The sequence below is a fragment of the Bombina bombina genome, chromosome 1 (assembly GCF_027579735.1).
Source record: "Bombina bombina isolate aBomBom1 chromosome 1, aBomBom1.pri, whole genome shotgun sequence".
In the NCBI taxonomy this organism is placed as follows: domain Eukaryota; kingdom Metazoa; phylum Chordata; class Amphibia; order Anura; family Bombinatoridae; genus Bombina; species Bombina bombina.
In genome coordinates, this window is record NC_069499.1 from 86,546,157 (window position 1) to 86,565,993 (window position 19,837).

Consider the following 19,837-nt stretch of genomic DNA (forward strand, 5'->3'; position numbering starts at 1 on the left):
AAGGGCTGGTAAGGTAAAAGGGCTTTGAACTTTTTAAATTTAGAATAGGGTAGGGCATTTTTTTTATTTTGGGGGTCTTTGTTATTTTATTAGGGGGCTTAGAGTAGGTGTAATTAGCTTAAAATTGTTATAATATTTTTCTAATGTTTGTAAATATTTTTTTTATTTTTTGTAACTTAGTTCTTTTTTATTTTTTGTACTTTAGTTAGTTTATTTAATTGTATTTATTTGTAGGTATTGTATTGAATTTATTTATTTTACAGGTAATTTTGTACTTATTTTAACTAGGTAGCTATTAAATAGTTAATAACTATTTAATAGCTATTGTACCTGGTTATTACAAAGTTGCCTGTAAAATAAATATTAATCCTAAAATAGCTACAATATAATTATTCGTTATATTGTAGCTATATTAGGGTTTATTTTACAGGTAAGTATTTAGCTTTAAATATGAATAATTTATTTAATAAGAGTTAATTTATTTAGTTAGATTAAAATTATATTTAATTTAGGGGGGGGTTAGGGTTAGGGTTAGAGTTAGCTTTAGGGGTTAATACATTTATTATAGTAGCGGCGAGGTCCGGTCGGCAAATTAGGGGTTAATAATTGAAGTTAGGTGTCGGCGATGTTAGGGAGGACAGATTAGGGGTTAATACTATTTATGATAGGGTTATTGAGGCGGGAGTGAGGCGGATTAGGGGTTAATTACTTTATTATAGTAGCGGTGAGGTCCGGTCGGCAGATTAGGGGTTAATAATTGTAGGTAAGGTAGCAGCGATGTTGGGGGGGGGGCAGATTAGGGGTTAATAAATATAATATAGGGGTCGGCGGTGTTAGGGGCAGCAGATTAGGGGTACATAAGTATAACGTAGGTGGCGGCGGTGTGCGGTCGGCAGATTAGGGGTTAAAAAATTTTAATAGAGTGGCGGCGATGTGGGGGGACCTCGGTTTAGGGGTACATAGGTAGTTTATGGGTGTTAGTGTACTGTAGAGCACAGTAGTTAAGAGCTTTATGAACCGGCGTTAGCCCAGAAAGCTCTTAACTACTGACTTTTTTCTGCGGCTGGAGTTTTGTCGTCAGATTTCTAACGCTCACTTTAGCCACGACTCCAAATACCGGCGTTAGGAAGATCCCATTGAAAAGATAGGATACGCAAATGGCGTAGGGGGATCTGCGGTATGGAAAAGTCGCGGCTGGAAAGTGAGCGTTAGACCCTTTCCTGACTGACTCCAAATACCAGCGGGCGGTAAAAACCAGCGTTAGGAAGCCTCTAACACTGGTTTTGACGGCTAACGCAAAACTCCAAATCTAGGCCTATGTTAATTGGTTCATTGTCATGCTTTTTATATCTTTTTCTAATTTTCTGAAACTCCTTATAATGTAAATAGCTTATTACTATAGTCCGAGGGGAGTTGCTCCTCCATAACCCACGTATCTCACATACCATACTCCACACCTGAATTACCTACTACTAACCCCGGAGTCTGGTTGTTGCAATCTGTCTAGCTACATATAACATAATGTGCAAAAAAACACCCTCCATATTGCCCCTAGAACCCCAAAGTCCATAAGATATAACCCGCACCCCCCCTACATCTTTGTAGCGGTTTATACCCGCTGAACCACCCTCCCTCATTGCTTTTCAGCACACTGACCCAAGTTTTCACTTAGCTAGTAGTAAACCCTGATACTTTGCTGTTTTTTTTTCTTTTAATTACCATGCATATCCACAGTGCCTTGCTCCTATCTCATACTAGACATGGCTTTATCAGGATAATAGATTTGTAAGGGTCATGCTGGTAGCCACAAAGCTTTGTATCTATCCTATATCAGCTGGCCTAGAAGCAGCCATTATAATAGCTACCTTCACGCCCAAATATATATATATATACTTAAAGGGACACTGAACCCAAATTTTTCAAGCAACTTTCTAATTTACTCCTATTATCATTTTTTCTTCGTTCTCTTGCTATCATTATTTGAAAAAGAAGGCATCTAAGCTTTTTTTGGTTTCAGTACTCTGGACAGCACTTTTTTATTGGTGGATGAATTTATCCACCAATCAGCAAGGACAACCCAGGTTGTTCACCAAAAATGGGCCGGCATCTAAACTTACATTCTTGCATTTCAAATAAAGATACTAAGAGAATGAAGAAAATTTGATAATAGGAGTAAATTAGAAAGTTGCTTAAAATTTCATGCTCAATCTGAATCACGAAAGAAATTTTTTGGGTACAGTGTCCCTTTAAAGCAAGGTTTCCAAACTATTGCACAACAGCATGACTCATAATAACTCGGTACTATCTCTCATTATTTGGTTGTATCACTGTTTTGAATATTACATCTTGACTTCTCATGTCTGTTAAATGTTCACTCATATAATGAAGTCAAACCTCAATAAAAAATCATTTAAACGAAAACTATTAATCCCTAATTCACCATTAACCCACATCGCAACAAACCTTATAAAACTATTAACCCCTAATCCGCCAAAACCCCACAATGCAAATAACGAAATAAATTACTATGCACCCTAACACCCACTAAATTAACCCCAATTACCTAAATTAAAAAATACTAAATAAAAATAAAAAAGCTTATCATTTTTTTAATAAAAAAATCAACCTAATCCCTATGAAAATGAAAAGCCCCCCTAAACAAAAACACCCCCTAATCTAATACTAAACTACCAATAGCCCTTAACAGGGCCTTTTGTAGGGCATTGCCCTAAGTTAAACAGCTCTTTTATCTAACACTAAAAAATCCTAAACTACCCATTGCTCCTAAAGGAGCATTTGTATGGGCATTGCCCTTAAAAGTGCATTCAGCTCTTTTACTGCCCTTAAAAGTGCATTCAGCTCTTTTACTGCCCTTAAAAGTGCATTCAGCTCTTTTACTGCCCTTAAAATGGCATTCAGCTCTTTTACGAGTGCCCAATAAATCCCTAATCTAAAAAAAATAAAAAAAAATAAAAATAAAAAAAAAATAAAAATAAAAAAAAGCCTAAGTCTAACCCCCAAATAGGTACTCACCATTCCTGAAGTCCGGAGGAGAAGGTCCTGTTCCAGGCGGTGAAGTCTTCTTCCAAGCGGCCAACATCTTCTTCCAAGCAGGGACCACTTCCTAGGCTTTTTTTAAATGTATTTATTTTTTTTTTTTTTAGATTTGGGCCCCTATTTAACAAAGGTCTGTCGGATCTGATCCGACAGTGCGGATCAGGTCTGACAGACCTCGCTGAAGGCGGAGAGCAATACGCTCTCCGTATTCAGCATTGCACCAGCAGCTCTTGTGAGCTGCTGGTACAACGCCGCCCCCTGCAGATTCGCGGCCAATCGGCCGCCAGCAGGGAGTGTCAATCAACCCGATCGTACTCGATCGGGTTGAATTGCGGTGATGTCTGTCCGCCTGCTCAGAGCAGGTGGACAGGTTATGGAGCAGCAGTCTTGAATTACGGTGATGTCTGTCCGCCTGCTCAGAGCAGGCGAGACCGCGGCTTCATAACCGGTATTTCTGGCTTGATAAATGGGCCCCTAGGGATTTATTGGGCACTCTTAAAAGAGCTGAATACCCTTTTAAGGGCAGAAAAAGAGCTGAATGCCCTTTTTGGGGCAATGGGTAGTTTAGGATTTTTTTTAGTGCTATTTTTTTTATTTTGGGGGATTTTGGTGGGTGGGGGGTTTTACTGTTAGGGGGGACTTAGTATTTTTTAAGGTAAACGAGCTGTTTAACTTAGGGCAATGCCCTAGTATTAGATTAGGGGGTGTTTTTATTTTGGGGGGGCTTTTTTATTTTCATAGGGATTAGGTTTAATTTTTTAATTTTTGATAATTTGGTTTATTATTTTATGTAATGTTAGACTTTTTTATTCTTTGTAATCTTAGATTAGTTTTTTATTTTTAAGTAATGTTAGCTTTTTTATTTTAATTGTAGCTTAGTATTTTTTAATTTAGGTAATTGGGCTTAATTTAGGGGATGTTTAGGGGGCTTTAGTAATTTAATTAGTTATTTGCTTAGTGGGGTTTTTGCGGATTAGGGGTTAATAGATTTATAAGGTTTGTTGCGATGTGGGTTAATAGCGGATTGGGGTTAATAATTTTAATAGGTTCTTTGTGTTGTGGGGAGTTGGCGCATTAGGGGTTAAAACTTTTATTAGGTAGATTGCGATGTGGGTGAATGGCGGATTAGGGGTTAATACATTTATTAGGTAGTTTGCAATGTTGGGGTTGGCAGATTTAGGGGTTAATTCATTTATTGTTAGTTCCGATATAGGGGTTTTGACGTCTCGGGTTTATTTTTGGGAGGCGTGTTTTTACGGGAGATTTTTCTTTTTTCTTAGGCACCGGCAGTTTCTAATATTCCGTAAGTCACTGGCGACTCCAGAAATGTGTATTTACGCACATTTCTGGACATCGCTAGTTTATCCGACTTATGGCACTTTATGAACTGCCTGCGCCGTATATGTGATTCTCCAATGTGCAAGGGGAAATTACGGGCGACGCGGGTTTCAGCAGTTACACTGAAGCCTGTGCTGCATATGTAATCTCGCCCTAGGTTTCTAAATCCACACTTCTGTCTTTTCCTTTTAAGGGGTAGGTAATTGTTTGGACAATATTTTTTCAATGATGACTGGGGGAAAGGAGTTTTTCTTCCTCAGAATTAGAAGTCTAAGGGTAGTTCTAGAGATTCTAAATATTTTTGTTCCTTTGTTCCTGAAAGACAAACCTTAATTGGAACAGGTCTAATCAGCCTATGAAGCCTGTTTCCTCTACCAAGTATGAATGAAGGTGGGGCCCTGATCCAGCTCTTCTGGTAGAGGGCAGATTTTGTCTTTATCAGGGGACTTGGTTTCATTCTGTTGAAAATCCTCTGGTTCTGAACATTATTTCTCTAAATTACAGAATAAGTTTCAGATCAAGGCCTCCCAGGGGAGAGTTTTTTTGTCTCATGTTCCATGGTCTGGCTTCCACTACCAGACTTTTTACAAAGTTCTGGGAGGTCTCTGTTATTGGTAATATTAGCTTAGGGTGTTTCAGTGGTTCCTAATCTGGGCAATATCTTGGTACAGGCTCTATCTTTACATTTAGCATTATCTCATACCAATAGTTTTTTGTTGTTTCTTTTAGAGTATGGTCAGAGAAAGTTAATTTTCCATGAGTAATGAACGTGGAAAGAAAACATAATTTATACCTACCTGATAAATTAATTTCTTTCACGGTGGTGAGATTCCATGAGACCCCACCATTGTGTTTTTCTGGTGCTCCTTTTATGGCTTGTATTTCTTTTTCATAACTTACTTGCTTGGCCATACGTTAGACTGAGGTATGTGTGAGGTGGGAGGAGTTTTATAGAGCTCTTGTGGTTTAGGACTCTTTGCCTCCTCCTAGTGGTAGAGAAGGGTAATTCCCATAAGTAATGGATCGTGGACTCTCACCACTGTGAAATAAATTAATTTATCAGGTAAGTATAAATTATGTTTTTGATAGAGTTAGAAATCAGACCTGTTTAACCCATTTGCAGAATATAAACACATACGCCTAGATTTAGAGTTTTGCGGCCAAAGGGGTTGCGTTAGCTATGCGTGCTTTTTTCTGGCCGCACCTTTTAAATACCGCTGATATTTAGAGTTCACAGAATGGCTGCGTTAGGCTCCAAAAAAGGAGTGTAGAGCATAATTTAACGCCACTGCAACTCTCAATACCAGCGGTGCTTACGGACGCGGCCAGCTTCAAAAACGTGCTCGTGCACGATTCCCCCATAGAAAACAATGGGGCTGTTTGAGCTGAAAAAAAACCTAACACCTGCAAAAAAGCGGCGTTCAGCTCCTAACGCAGCCCCATTGTTTGCTATGCGGAAACACTTCCTAAGTCTGCACCTAACACCCTAACATGTACCCCGAGTCTAAACACCCCTAACCTTACACTTATTAACCCCTAATCTGCCGACCCCGCTATCGCTGACACCTGCATATTATTATTAACCCTTAATCTGCCGCTCCGTACACCACGGCAAGCTACATTATAGCTATGTACCCCTAATCTGCTGCCCCTAACACCGCCGACCCCTATATTATATTTATTAACCCCTAATCTGCCCCCCTCAACGTCGCCTCCACCTGCCTACACTTATTAACCCCTAATCTGCCAAGCGGACCGCACCACTACTATAATAAAGTTATTAACCCCTAATCCGCCTCACTCCCGCCTCAATAACCCTATAATAAATAGTATTAACCCCTAATCTGCCCTCCCTAACATCGCCGACACCTAACTTCAAGTATTAACCCCTAATCTGCCGATCGGAGCTCACCGCTATTCTAATAAATTTTTTAACCCCTAAAGCTAATTCTAACCCTAACACCCCCCTAACTTAAATATAATTTAAATCTAACGAAATAAATTAACTATTATTAAATAAATTATTCCTATTTAAATCTAAATACTTACCTGAAAAATAAACCCTAATATAGCTACAATATAAATAATAATTATATTGTAGCTATTTTAGGATTTGTATTTATTTTACAGGTAACTTTGTAATTATTTTAATCAGGTACAATAGCTATTAAATAGTTAATAACTATTTAATAGTTACCTAGTTAAAATAATTACAAAATTACCTGTAAAATAAATCCTAACCTGTTCCGATCAGCCAATAGAATGCAAGCTCATTCTGATTGGCTGATCGGATCAGCCAATCGGATTGAACTTGACTCTGATTGGCTGATTCCATCAGCCAATCAGAATTTTCCTACCTTAATTCCGATTGGCCAATCGGAATTCGAGGGACGCCATCTTGGATGACGTCCCTTAAAGGAACCTTCATTCTTCAGTTGGACGTCGGAAGAAGAAGATTGATCCGCGCTGGAGGTCTTCACGATGGAGCCGTTCCTCATCGGATGAAGATAGAAGATGCCGCTTGGATCAAGATGGTTGCTGGTCCGGATCGCCTCTTCTTCCCGGATAGGATGAAGACTTTGGAGCCTCTTCTGGATCTCTTCAGCCGCCGGATTATGGATCGCCAGCCCCCGCTTGGGCTTGGATGAAGATTTCAGAGCCAGGACGGATCGGTGTGATACCCGGCGAGGTGAAGATAAGGTAGGAAGATCTTCAGGGGCTTTATTTAAGGGGGTTTGGGTTAGATTAGGGGTATGTGGGTGGTGGGTTTTAATGTTGGGGGGGGGGGTATTGTATGTGTTTTTTTTACAGGCAAAAGAGCTGAATTCTTTGGGGCATGCCCCACAAAAGGTCCTTTTAAGGGCTGGTAAGGTAAAAGAGCTTTGAACTTTTTTAATTTAGAATAGGGTAGGGCATTTTTTTTATTTTGGGGGGCTTTGTTATTTTATTAGAGGGCTTATAGTAGGTGTAATTAGTTTAAAATTGTTGTAAGATTTTTCTTATGTTTGTAAATATTTTTTATTTTTTGTAACTTAGTTCTTTTTTATTTTTTGTACTTTAGCTAGTTTATTTAAATGTATTTATTTGTAGGTATTGTATTTAATTAATTTATTGATAGTGTAGTGTTAGGTTTAATTGTAGGTAATTGGAGGTATTTTATTTAATTAATTTATTGATAGTGTAGTGTTAGGTTTAATTGTAACTTAGGTTAGGATTTATTTTACAGGTAATTTTGTAATTATTTTAACTAGGTAACTATTAAATAGTTATTAACTATTTAATAGCTATTGTACCTGGTTAAAATAATTACAAAGTTACCTGTAAAATAAATATAAATCCTAAAATAGCTACTATATAATTATAATTTATATTGTAGCTATATTAGGGTTTATTTTACAGGTAAGTATTTAGCTTTAAATAGGAATAATTTATTTAATAATAGTTAATTTATTTCGTTAGATTTAAATTATATTTAAGTTAGGGGGTGTTAGGGTTAGAATTAGCTTTAGGGGTTAAAAAATTTATTAGAATAGCGGTGAGCTCCGGTCGGCAGATTAGGGGTTAATGCTTTAAATTAGGTGTCGGCGATGTTAGGGATGGCAGATTATGGGTTAATACTATTTATTATAGGGTTATTGAGGCGGGAGTGGGGCGGATTAGGGGTTAATAACTTTATTATAATAGCGGCGCGGTCCCTTCGGCAGATTAGGGGTTAATAAGTGTAGGCAGGTGGAGGCGACGTTGAGGGGGGCAGATTAGGGGTTAATAAATATAATATAGGGGTCGGCGGTGTTAAGGGCAGCAGATTAGGGGTACATAAGTATAATGTAGCTTGCGGCGGCGTGCGGACGGCAGATTTGGGGTTAAAAATTTTTAATAGAGTGACGGCGATGTGGGGGGACCTCGGTTTAGGGGTACATAGGTAGTTTATGGGTGTTAGTGTACTTTAGAGCACAGTAGTTAAGAGATTTATAAACCGGCGTTAGCCCAGAAAGCTCTTAACTACTGACTTTTTTCTGCGGCTGGAGTTTTGTCGTCAGATTTCTAACGCTCACTTCAGCCACGACTCTAAATACCGGCGTTAGAAAGATCCCATTGAAAAGATAGGATACGCAAATGACGTAAGGGGATCTGCGGTATGGAAAAGTCGCGGCTGGAAAGTGAGCGTTAGACCCTTTCCTGACTGACTCCAAATACCAGAGGGCAGTAAAAACCAGCATTAGGAGCCTCTAACGCTGGTTTTCACGGCTACCGCCCAACTCTAAATCTAGGCGATAGTAAACAATGGAGAATTAATTAATCGGACCATGTCATTTTAGAATGTCCCTTTAAATGGATCATTTGCTTCCCCAAACAAAATATAATTTTAAATGACATTTAAATTCGTTATGAAATAAATGTTCTAAAAGTTCTAAATGCTCATCCCTAATGGTCAGATATATATCAAAATAACTTGGACAATTTGACTGTATTTATATGTTTGTTTAAAATGCTAGAGAAAGGGTCATTCGTTTTTTGATTTTTTTTATATATTGAGCTGATAGAAATTTCATCTTAGCATAAACCAAAGAAAAAGTGTTAACTTGTATTAAAAATAGTTTACCTAGTTTATCACTAATGTGATGAAAAAGAAAGGGAATGTGTCTAAACTTTGTTAATTTACATATGAAGCATTTTTGCCACTGTTGATTGCTGCCCTGTGCATATGGACCTAATAAAATATAAATACATAAATATAATTTACCATTGTGCTTTAACGCTAATATTGCTTTAAATGGGTACAAAAATTAACAAAACTTTACTATAATATGCAAAGTTTCACTAGAAAAAACTACTCATACAAATATAAATTATCAAAGTTTTTATTTTGATGATTTATATTACAGATAATAAAACCGAGTGCCTATCCATTTCAATAGCATTTGATACAATGAAAAAAAAGTTAAATTATGCCATTGCAGGATTTTTAAACCAAAATTATTAACAGAATACATTTTGATGGGCTCCTTGTTGTGAGATACAACAGATAAAGGCAACAGTGAACACTTTGTAATTAGAAGACATCTTTTTGTGTTGCTATAAAATAAAATATCAGTCAAATCGAAATGTTTTTAAAACAAATTATCCAGAGCCAATCTGGGCTTTAGTTTGCAGACAAGCGTAAACCTGGTCAAAATATTAGTATCAAGTAAAACATTTTGCATGTGTTATCAGTTAAAGATCATAAGGGAAATATATGTAGTAGGTTTAGCCTTGAAAGTTAGCAGGGTGCACTTCAAGTTCCCAGAATTAGGAAATCCTAAAAATAAATGGAGCTACATTACATAAAAAGGGCACAAAATAATTAATGAAAATATATTGCAAAATTGTTCAGTGAACATAACTGAACATTTTATATAAAAATCTCTAAATATTTTCTGTCCCTTTAAATAAGACTCTTGAAATAAATTTAGTCTGCTACTGAATGTGTTGAAACAAACTCAAAAATCTTCAGATTTGCATGTGTAACTGAATATGAAATATTAGAACACATATATTTTATTTTTGCAAAGTTTAAATTAAACTTAAAGGGACATGAAACCCATTTTTTTTCTTTCATGATTCAGATAGAGAATACAATTTTAAATAACTTTCTAATTTACTTCTATATCTAATCTGTTTCATTCTCTTGGTATATCATTTGTTGACGGAGCAGCAATGCACTAATGGTTTCTAACTTAACTCATGGGTGAGCCAATCACAATCAATATATATATATATATATATATATATATGGAACCACCAATCAGCATCTAGAACCTAGGTTATCTGCTGCTCCTGACCTTATTTTTATTATTATTATACTTTATTTATTATGCCCCATCATATTCCGCAGCGCTGCTAGATACAGCTTTCAGCAAAGGATGACAAGAGAAGGAAGCAAATTAAATTATATACGTAAATTGGAAAGTTGTTTTAAATTGTATTCTCTGTCTGAATCATGAAAGAAAAATGTTGGGGTTCATGTCCCTTTAAGACTAGTGCTGAGACATTGACACCTTTTATATACAGTGAATAAGCTCAGAGAGGTAGACAACCTTTTTAATAAGCCATAGAACACAGAAAGACTAGGATATTATTTATGCCAAGAGGTAGATACTATGAGAAGAAATACATTGTACAGCAAACACATTTAGTGAGCACTTTGCAATGGTTAAAACAGATTTCATAAAGAAATAATACAAAAAAAAACAACAATAGACACTTAACTGTTCCTTGTGCCAAACCTCTGACCTACACGTATTTTAATTTTCAAAGTGTTTCCAGACTTAGCTGCAATTAGGCAGGATCACCCACACCCATTAGCAGAAGAAAACAGCATATCAACCTAACATGAGAGAAACTGTTTTCCAATGTAAAAAGAAAAGATCTATTTATCCCATATTCCATGCAGTTAAATTATTTGACAACATAATTCTATATGCTTATAGTTGTCTTTTGCATCATTTGTAGTTTGTCTATAAGATATTATAGTTGTGTATAATAATGTAGAAAAATGCATAGTTTTCTTACACACAAAGTGAATCAAACTGTAAGCAAAGTGATTTTTAAAGCTTATGATTAACTTTTCTTTCCATGAATTGTGCTTTAATGATTTATATATTCATTTTATTGTCCGACAAATAAAATGAGTTTAGTTCTATTCCTGCAACATTTTAGTAACTATTTAGGTTATTCCTTTTTGCTGTTAAAGGGACATTATAAACTTTGAGATGGTAGTATAAAATGATAAATTGTATATAAAAAAAATCTACAATATACTTTCATTATTTATTTTGTTCCCTTTTCCTGTAATTCTATTCTGAAATTGTGAGCATTTCAGTTCCCTTTTAGAAATGGAAGTTCAGAACACTGTTATATTACACATAGCCATTGGCTGCACACTCTAGTGACCTATTTATAACTGTCCCTAATTGGCCACAGCAGAGAAGGTAACCTAAGTTACAACATGGCAGCTCCCATTGTTTTATAGACACTGAAACTTTACACTTATTTTGTAAATATTTAATCAACTAAAGAAACTTACAAAAATACATCAACATGATATTCTCAGACTAATCTTTCCTTTGAATGCATCATTCTATCTAGCATTTGTGGTGTTCGATTTCCATTTTCATGTAGTAATTCCATTGTCAGCTTGTTTTACAAAATATTTTTTATTTTTTTTATTTTAAAGCACCATACAACTTTTTGCTATTCAATTAAATGATTGTATACTTACCGAAGAAAAAACAACACTAAATCATATATAAAACTAGCATTAGTTTTGTGTGAAATTGGCCTGTTCTGGAAATGGTATCGTAAAGTGATGGTAAATCGTAGATGGTAAATGAAGGCGACCTTCATTCATGAGTTTAAAAAAAATCGATGTAAAAGGTACCTTTATTTTTCCGTGACTTCACTGCTAAACTGAGCGCCTCTGGTCGCACACGGCTCAGCTAATTTTTTTCAATAAGGTGATGTTTCCACCTCTTAGCCAATAGCCTTGCTAGCCATACGGCTAAAAGGTAGAAACATTACGCCATTGAAAAAAATGAGCTGTGCTGTGTGTGGCCGGAGGCGCTCCGTTTCGCAGTGAAGCCTCCGCAAAATAAAAGTACCTTTTACACAGTTTTTTTTAAACTGATGAATCTGTTGGCGCTCTACAAATAACCGATAATAATAATTAAATAAATGTGCCTTCCTTTTTAGTGCTGGTAAATCCTAGCGTTTTTGAAATGCTTGGATTTACTATCACTTTAGAAAAGAAAAACAAAAAATAAATAAATATATATGTTTAGAATTATATTAGCTATTTTTTATTCTATTGGAATTTTGTACACAGTAAATTAAAAAAAACAACAACCAACAACATCAATATAATTTGCTGATAAAAAGAAAGAAAATGAAAGGGTCATTATAGTTGAAAAATTACATGCTCAGATTTGTTAGAGTGTATAAAATTAGAACTAGTGGCCTTGTACCTCCATGTTTTAACCTTCGCAAAGAGGTTAAACACATATTTAACTAATTGGAGCACGTCATTCTTTAACTATAATAGACCTTAGATCTCTCCATCTGCAATGCACAAAGAAGCAGTTACCATATTGTACTAAAAAAACAGATTTTGTTTTTTACTCAAGCATTGAAAAATAAACCAGCTTTAAAAATATATATCGTTATTTAATTTGTTTACACACACAGATAACACCTTGTGTTTTGTGGCTAATTTTAGGAGAAAAGCAGCTTCATATATTTCCAAGCTAATGTTTTTTTTTTATTTCCTGATTTTAAGATATAATGCAATGATTTTCAAACCTGTCCTCAGGCTTTCCCAACAGGACAGATTTTCAGGATTACCTTGGATGAGAGGAGGCAAAATAACAATGTTTACTAAGCTGCTGATTATTTCACCTGTGCTCCAGTTCAGGTATCCTCAACATCTGGCCTGTTAGGGAGGCCTGAGGGCAGGCTTGAAAACCAGTGATATAATATAATGCAGTTTATACCCTAAATGTTTCTGCCCTTGTATTTGTTCCCAAGGATCCATTTTACCTGCTGGAATGTACTACATTGTTTACAAATAGCTTATTTACTTGTATATCACCTTTTTAAATAGATGATTTTGCCCGTGGTATCCCTACCTATACTGAAAGTTTCTATATTTAATTGTAGGCTATAGAAAAGCTATGGAAACACAACCAGCGGAAGAAATTACACTCCCAGTGGGGTGTGAGAGAGATAAAGTTGTAAAATGTTCATTTTTATTGTTCTTTCTACGTAATGTATAGAGACAGAGATAAGAAAGGGAAGCATTCAAGAGTTAGGATAAGGATATCTAATCTCTCTGCAAACAGCCTATTTTGATGGGTTGTGGTTTCAAAGAGCAAATCCAGATATTTAATTTTACAATACACTTTCCCCTTTTTTTTTTTTACCGTTATTTTAGTAAAAATCATAAGCTGTATTTTTTCTCTGTATGGGGTCTATTTCAGAATATAGTAAGAGTGATAGGGAAAATCTCACATTACAAGGCAATTTTATTAGAAAACCTTTAGATAGTTTCCAGATGTTTTAACAGATGTTTGTATATACATTCTGGACTTACTAAGTGCACCTTGGCTGTATAATGTAGCTTTAAATTTGTTTTTGTTTTTTTAACTTAATTGTATCGAAATCATGATAAACGAGGCTTTTTTGCGTTTTGAACTTATCTCTTGAATAATTCTTTAAATATTTCTCTTTACATGAATAGAAAATCAGTAGAATCAAATTAATAAATGTTTCCTACTAGTTTAGCATCAGTGCATCAGGAATGTGTGAGATAAAACAAAACGCCACAATTTTACATCATTTACAATATTAATGGTAAATAATTTAAGTTAGCTTATAAATATATAGAAGACATATTCAGTTCACACAAAGGGATGAAACCTTTCACATCACACGTCAAGCGTTACATTATAGTCCTTAAAATCATATTCGGATTTTCTGTGGTCCCATTGAAATGGAAGTTCGGACAGTGTCTCCAGAATAATCTATCTGATAAATTGAGTTTTTTTTTTGTCCCCTTGTTTTAAATTGCTTGTAAACTTCCTTTGTCTTCTTCCTGAAATGATTTCCAACCATGACATATAGGAGTGGGTTAATACAGCTGTTGCTGTAGCCACAGTAGCTTGAAATCTGGGAACCGATTTGGAGAAAGTCTGAAATTCCACAACCCTTCACAACTTTAAAAAGTACCAAAGTATCAACAAATGTAACAATATGATAGGGCAGCCAACAGATAATGAAAACAAGAAGAACAGCCAACACTAGCATTGTGGCCTTTTTTTCCGTTTTGACTTCCTTAAACTGTTGCATTGTGTTATTGCTTAAAACTTCAATGATTTTAAAAGTACAAAATGAAATGACGACCACAGGAAGAAGAAATCCAATGGTGTTTATCATTATATTTGTTGCAATGAACCAATCGTCCGATGGCGGTTGAAGGATACAAGCAGTGACGTTTAACTGTTCAATGGGTGTAAGGACTCTGAATGATGATTTGGGCAAGCTAACGAGCACGGCAAATATCCAAATTACCATGCAAATCAGCTTGGCATAACCTGCTCTTCTCATTCGCCCAAAAGACATGGTTTTCACCAAAGCCAAGTATCGGTCAATACTAACCATCATCAAAAAGTAAACGCTAGAATTTAGGTTAACTAGTATAATAGTATTGATAGCAATGCAAAGGAAACTACCAAACGGCCAATGAAAGTTATTGGAAACGTTTATTGCCCAGAAAGGTAAGCCACAGATTAACAACAAGTCTGCAGCTGCCATATTTCCAAGGTAGATTTCAGCTACTGTACAGCGATTTTTATGAAGCAGGAAAACTGTGAGGACAATGATGTTTTCTATAAACCCTAACACAAATAATACCCACATGAAAATTGGTTGGTAGGCACTTATCCAGTCCCAGCCTTCAGGAAATGGACATCTAAGTTCTTCAGAAGTATTGCTGTAAGTGCTGTTAATAAATGTTGTCCATGAGTTTGTTTCATTTATAGATCTTCCATCTTCTACCAAACTGTATGGATTGCTAGAATTCCAGTTATATTCTGCCATTATGAACCTGTTAACAATAGAAAGGAGAAAATAAATGTATTACTAAAACAGGAAAGATTAGACAACTTATTAAACAGTAATGTGCTTAGAACATGAGTAAAGGTGACCGAACCACCAAACTTTTATGAGCGTTAACCATTTTTTTGTTACAAAAATACTTTTATATATTTTATACAAACTTTACTTGTTTCCTCCTATTCCTTTATGTAGTGTAGTGACATATAAAGCACACCCTGCGTCTAATAAACAGGAAGACAAAATTCACATATGAACTAAATTGTCACTCAGTTCAACTCACATGTAAACAGTTTAGCAAAGGAGAGCATAAAAAGTAAAAAGGGTTAAATCTGGGACATATTTTGTCCAAGACCAACTGATAGGGCAGTAAATAGATTATATGGGGTAGTTCTATAGTATGATGCCTTCCCACTCATAGGATCTACGAATGTTTTTATATTTATTTTATTAAAAATCAATGATGCAGGGTTGTTTAATTGTGGTACATGATGCCTTGCTGCATTCCTGGTCTATAGTTGTAAAAAATAAATTTAAACTAAAACACTTGTTAAATGTTGTGAACTAGGCACTTGTCAAAGAGCAGACATATGTATGTATATATATATATATATATATATATATATATATATATATATATATATATATATATATATACATGATTAAATTTACATGATGGAAATGTTTAACAGCCTTTGTATGTTTTTGCAATTTTAGCTTGGTATTAGACTAGGCAGAACATTTATCATCCTTAAACTTTCATTTCTCATGGAATGCATGATTACTACATGATTTATGATGGTCTCTTCTCAACTACACAGATATGAATAAAGAGTGAGTAAACTTCAGTGTGGGAGGATGTTTCACTTTATTACTCTGTTTCCAAAATTCCAACTTATAATTCAGTTGTAGGATGATGAGACAGCAGCAATGCAGGTTGCCCAGTATGATATTGCAAGATCCCACCCCCACTGATACTGGGAAAAATGCAATGATGTATGTACACAATGAGTGTCTATGTTGCGCAATATGATATCTTGTTGAGTCTTCCGATTCTTAGCTAAGCCTTCACTTATAACCTACCTTTAAAAACCACTATTTTATATATATTTCATAGTGAATCTAAGCTAGCAAATAAACAAAGTTGTAAAAATGTATATTTGCAAATATTACAATATATTTCTAGTTTTTCAATGGTAATAAAAATAGTATTTGAACATAATTAAAGACTGTAAGGGCAGAAACCTAAACTGCAGGTATTTCCATTCTTTTACACTTGCATTTATTACAATTACATTTATGTGGCTGGACAAGGTCCCTAAACTTTATAGAAAGTACAGCACCTCCTGCTCAGTACATGATATAGTTGGTCATTGTCAAACCTTCAAGCCTATATATCACAGATAACAGCTCTAGGTTCCAATAAAAAGAGCATTGTTATATAATGACAGGGTCATGCAACATACCTTTTATTGGAACCTAATACTGCTATCGGTTATATATTGGACAATGTTCCTAGGCAGGGAACCTATCCACTTATGTTTGCAGGCAGCAATTCAGTATCTACTGCTCTATGATTGCCCCCTATTCTCATGCTCCCAATTGCAGGAGAGCAGGGCAGGTCACACAGTTTTTAATAAAGATATTTCATATCTTTATTTAAAAGTAAGTTATAGCACATCTTCATTACAACTGATTACCCTATGATTTTAAAAACGGGAGAGTTTACCATCACTTTAAAGGGACTCAAAACGTTTCCTTTATTATTCAGATAGAAAGTATAATTTTAAACAACTTTCTAATTTACTTCTATCATCTAATGTGATTTGTTCTCTTGGTATCCTTTGTTGGAAAGGCTCAGTTGCTGGAATTCTATGCTAGTATTGATTTGTTGAATTTGTTACTGCTGAGAGGGCTCAGTGAGACACAGTTAAAAATTAAAATGAAGTATTGGAACAATGGTTTGTTCTTTAATATTGAAGACTGTAAAGTACTAGAGGAAAATGTCAGCTTTATAAACAAGTTCCAAAAAAAAGAGATGCCACAGACTAAAACACTGAGCTAAAAAGTTTTGGATAAGCAAAAACTTTTGCCAAAAATGGAATAAATAAATCTGTTCCTCTGGGATTTTGCAACAGATGATGAGACAGGACACATGAAATCAGTTAAAGGGACATAATAGTCATATGCTAAATCACTTGAAACTGATCAGTATAACTGTAAAAAGCTGACAGGAAAATATCACCTGAGCATCTCTATGTAAAAAAGGAAGATATTTTACCTCACAATCTCCTCAGCTCAGCAGAGTAAGTCCTGTGTAAAAAGTTATACTCAGTTGTTGCTCAGCTGCAGGTAAAAAAAAATATGAAGAAATGAACAGCAGCCAATCAGCATCAACAGTGCTGAGGTCATGAACTTTTTTCTGTGATCTCATGAGATTTCATAGTAAACTTCCTTAAACTAAATAGGGAAATAACATGAGAGTGCACGAGGCTCAACCCCTTAGCTGTCCTGGGACAGACATACTGATTTGCTGCTTAGAAGTCCTTTACAATGGGATGTGGCTACTGAGAAACTTTTGAGGTAAAATATCTTTCTTTTTTACATAGAGATGTTCAAGTGATATTTTCTAGTCAGCTTTTTACAGCTATACTGCATCACTTTCAAGTGTTTCAACAATTGGGTATTATGGCCCTTTAAGTACGTTTTATGATTTGATACTTTTTTAAAATTGCTTTTAACAAGAACTGAGTGGTGTATTTATTCCGGTCAAAACTCACTTTCTATGGTAAAATAAAAAATATGAGTTTTAATTATAGGTTCGTTATAATACAAAAAGAGAAGAAAAATTATCAAGTTACATGTTTATAGGACCATTAAATACAGTAAAATTACATAATCAACCAATGCATATTAACGAGACAATGCAATAACATTTACTTTGAATTTCAAACAAACAGTAGATTTTTTTTTCTAACAAATCTCAAAGTTTCCTTCCATTTCTCTGTTCCCTTTATGATGGGCGGCTCTCAGCCAATCACAGACATATATGTAAATGAGCTCTCGAACTTTCGAACATGCTCTGTAGGAGCTGGTACCACAGAATATGTAAACACGAGACCATGCACACTCATCCAAGAATGAGCAGTTGTCTTTTTACAATTGGTTATTTGCACACAAGCTCTTACAAATGCTAGTAGAGGCTTGTCTCTCTTAGCAGGGGCCAGGTAATACAAAACAAATACTGCAGTACTGTTTAACTTTTTAAAAATGCCTCTTTTTCATTTTTTATGTAAAAAACTTAAAGGGACAGTCAAGTCCAAAATAAAATTTCATGATTCAAATAGGGCATGTAATTTTAAACACCTTTCCAATTTACTTTTATAATCAATTTTGCTTTGTTCTCTTGGTATACTTAGTTGAACGCTAAAGCTAGGTAGGCTCATATGCTAATTTATTAGACCTTGAACGCCTCCTCTAATCTGAATGCCATTTGACAGTTTTTCACCACTAGAGGGTGTTAGTTTATGTGTGTCATATAGATCAGCGGTCGCCAACCAGTGGTGCATGGACCACTGGTGGTCCACAAGAAGATGTTGGTGGTCCTTGACACCATTAAGCAGAAATGAATCTCCTCTGATAGTGTCACCCCCATTGCGCTGCAACTCCCTACAGTGCCTGGCTGGACATCAGTGAAAACCGACGGAGAAGGAGTTAAATTACAAACTCCCTATGCACGTTGCGTAGTACTGCGAAACTTGCGTAGCTAGATTGTATTTTTAACTCCTCCCGTCCGGCGCACTGTTTAGAGGAAGATGCTTCCTTTCTAAAGCCAGCAGAGGTTGGTATAGTCTTGGCGTGAAATAGTGGAATTAAAGTATATAAAAAAAAAGAAAAAATTTTTTTCTCATATTTCATTTATTTTCTTCTCTTTACCTGTCTCTTTGTAGAAGTTTTCCTAATTTCTTCAGATGGATTTACATCAAGTTTGTATTCCTCCCCTCCATCTTCTTTTTTTTTTTTTTTTAAATAAAAATGAATTATTTTTCATTCTAATAATTTTCCTGCGCACAAAGCTATTCCACCTGAATTCCAGTAATTGCCATCCAGCAGCTCAGCCATATCCCACCAGTATTATAGTATTAGAATAGTATTATATTAATTGCCAGTAACATCAGTCATCGTTAGCTCACATCCATATTAAGAGCTTTCTGATATAAACTTAATTTATGCCTCCAATGTCTGTCCATGATCATAAGTAGTTTTCAATAATTCCTAGCTGGGGAGGTAACTTGGAAGTCTTGTGGTCCCTTTTAAACAGAATTCTTTTTTTTCCACTTTCTGCCTCTCTGTTTCCAGTTCAAAAGTTGTCACTCACCCTTCATCTGTCATTTGGAAGTATTCTCTCAGTTCTGTCATTCAGTTAGTTAATTCCAAAAAATTATTCTTAAAAATGTGTAAATATATACATAATGTAAACTTAGCTTTGGTTATACTAGTTATGTACAGTATGTGTGTGTGTGTATGCATGTATGTATATATGTATGTATATATATATATATATATATATATATATATATAGTATATATATATATATATATATATATATATATATACTGTATATACAAATACATACATTTTATAGGTTTGTACCTTTTAAAAAAAAAAAATCATGTTAGTGGTCCATGGGATTCAAAATTGTGAGTTTAGTGATCCCTGAGGTCCGAAAGGTTGGCGACCCGTGATATAGATAACATTGAGGTCATGCAGGTGAAGTTACCTAGGAGTCAACACT

The 19,837-nt window shown here is 35.2% G+C and overlaps 1 protein-coding gene across 1 annotated transcript in view; it reads right to left on the reverse strand.

Annotated features, from left to right (window-relative positions):
• Nucleotides 1-9,243: 9,243 nt before the first annotated feature.
• The window catches only part of BDKRB2 (bradykinin receptor B2), a 29,353-nt gene continuing 18,759 nt past the window's right edge, over nucleotides 9,244-19,837 (reverse strand). The window contains exon 2 of the mRNA XM_053697500.1: nucleotides 9,244-15,034. Coding sequence (XP_053553475.1) covers nucleotides 13,891-15,027 — 1,137 coding nt within the window. The 5' untranslated portion in view covers nucleotides 15,028-15,034 and the 3' untranslated portion in view covers nucleotides 9,244-13,890. The remainder of the gene's footprint in view (nucleotides 15,035-19,837) is intronic.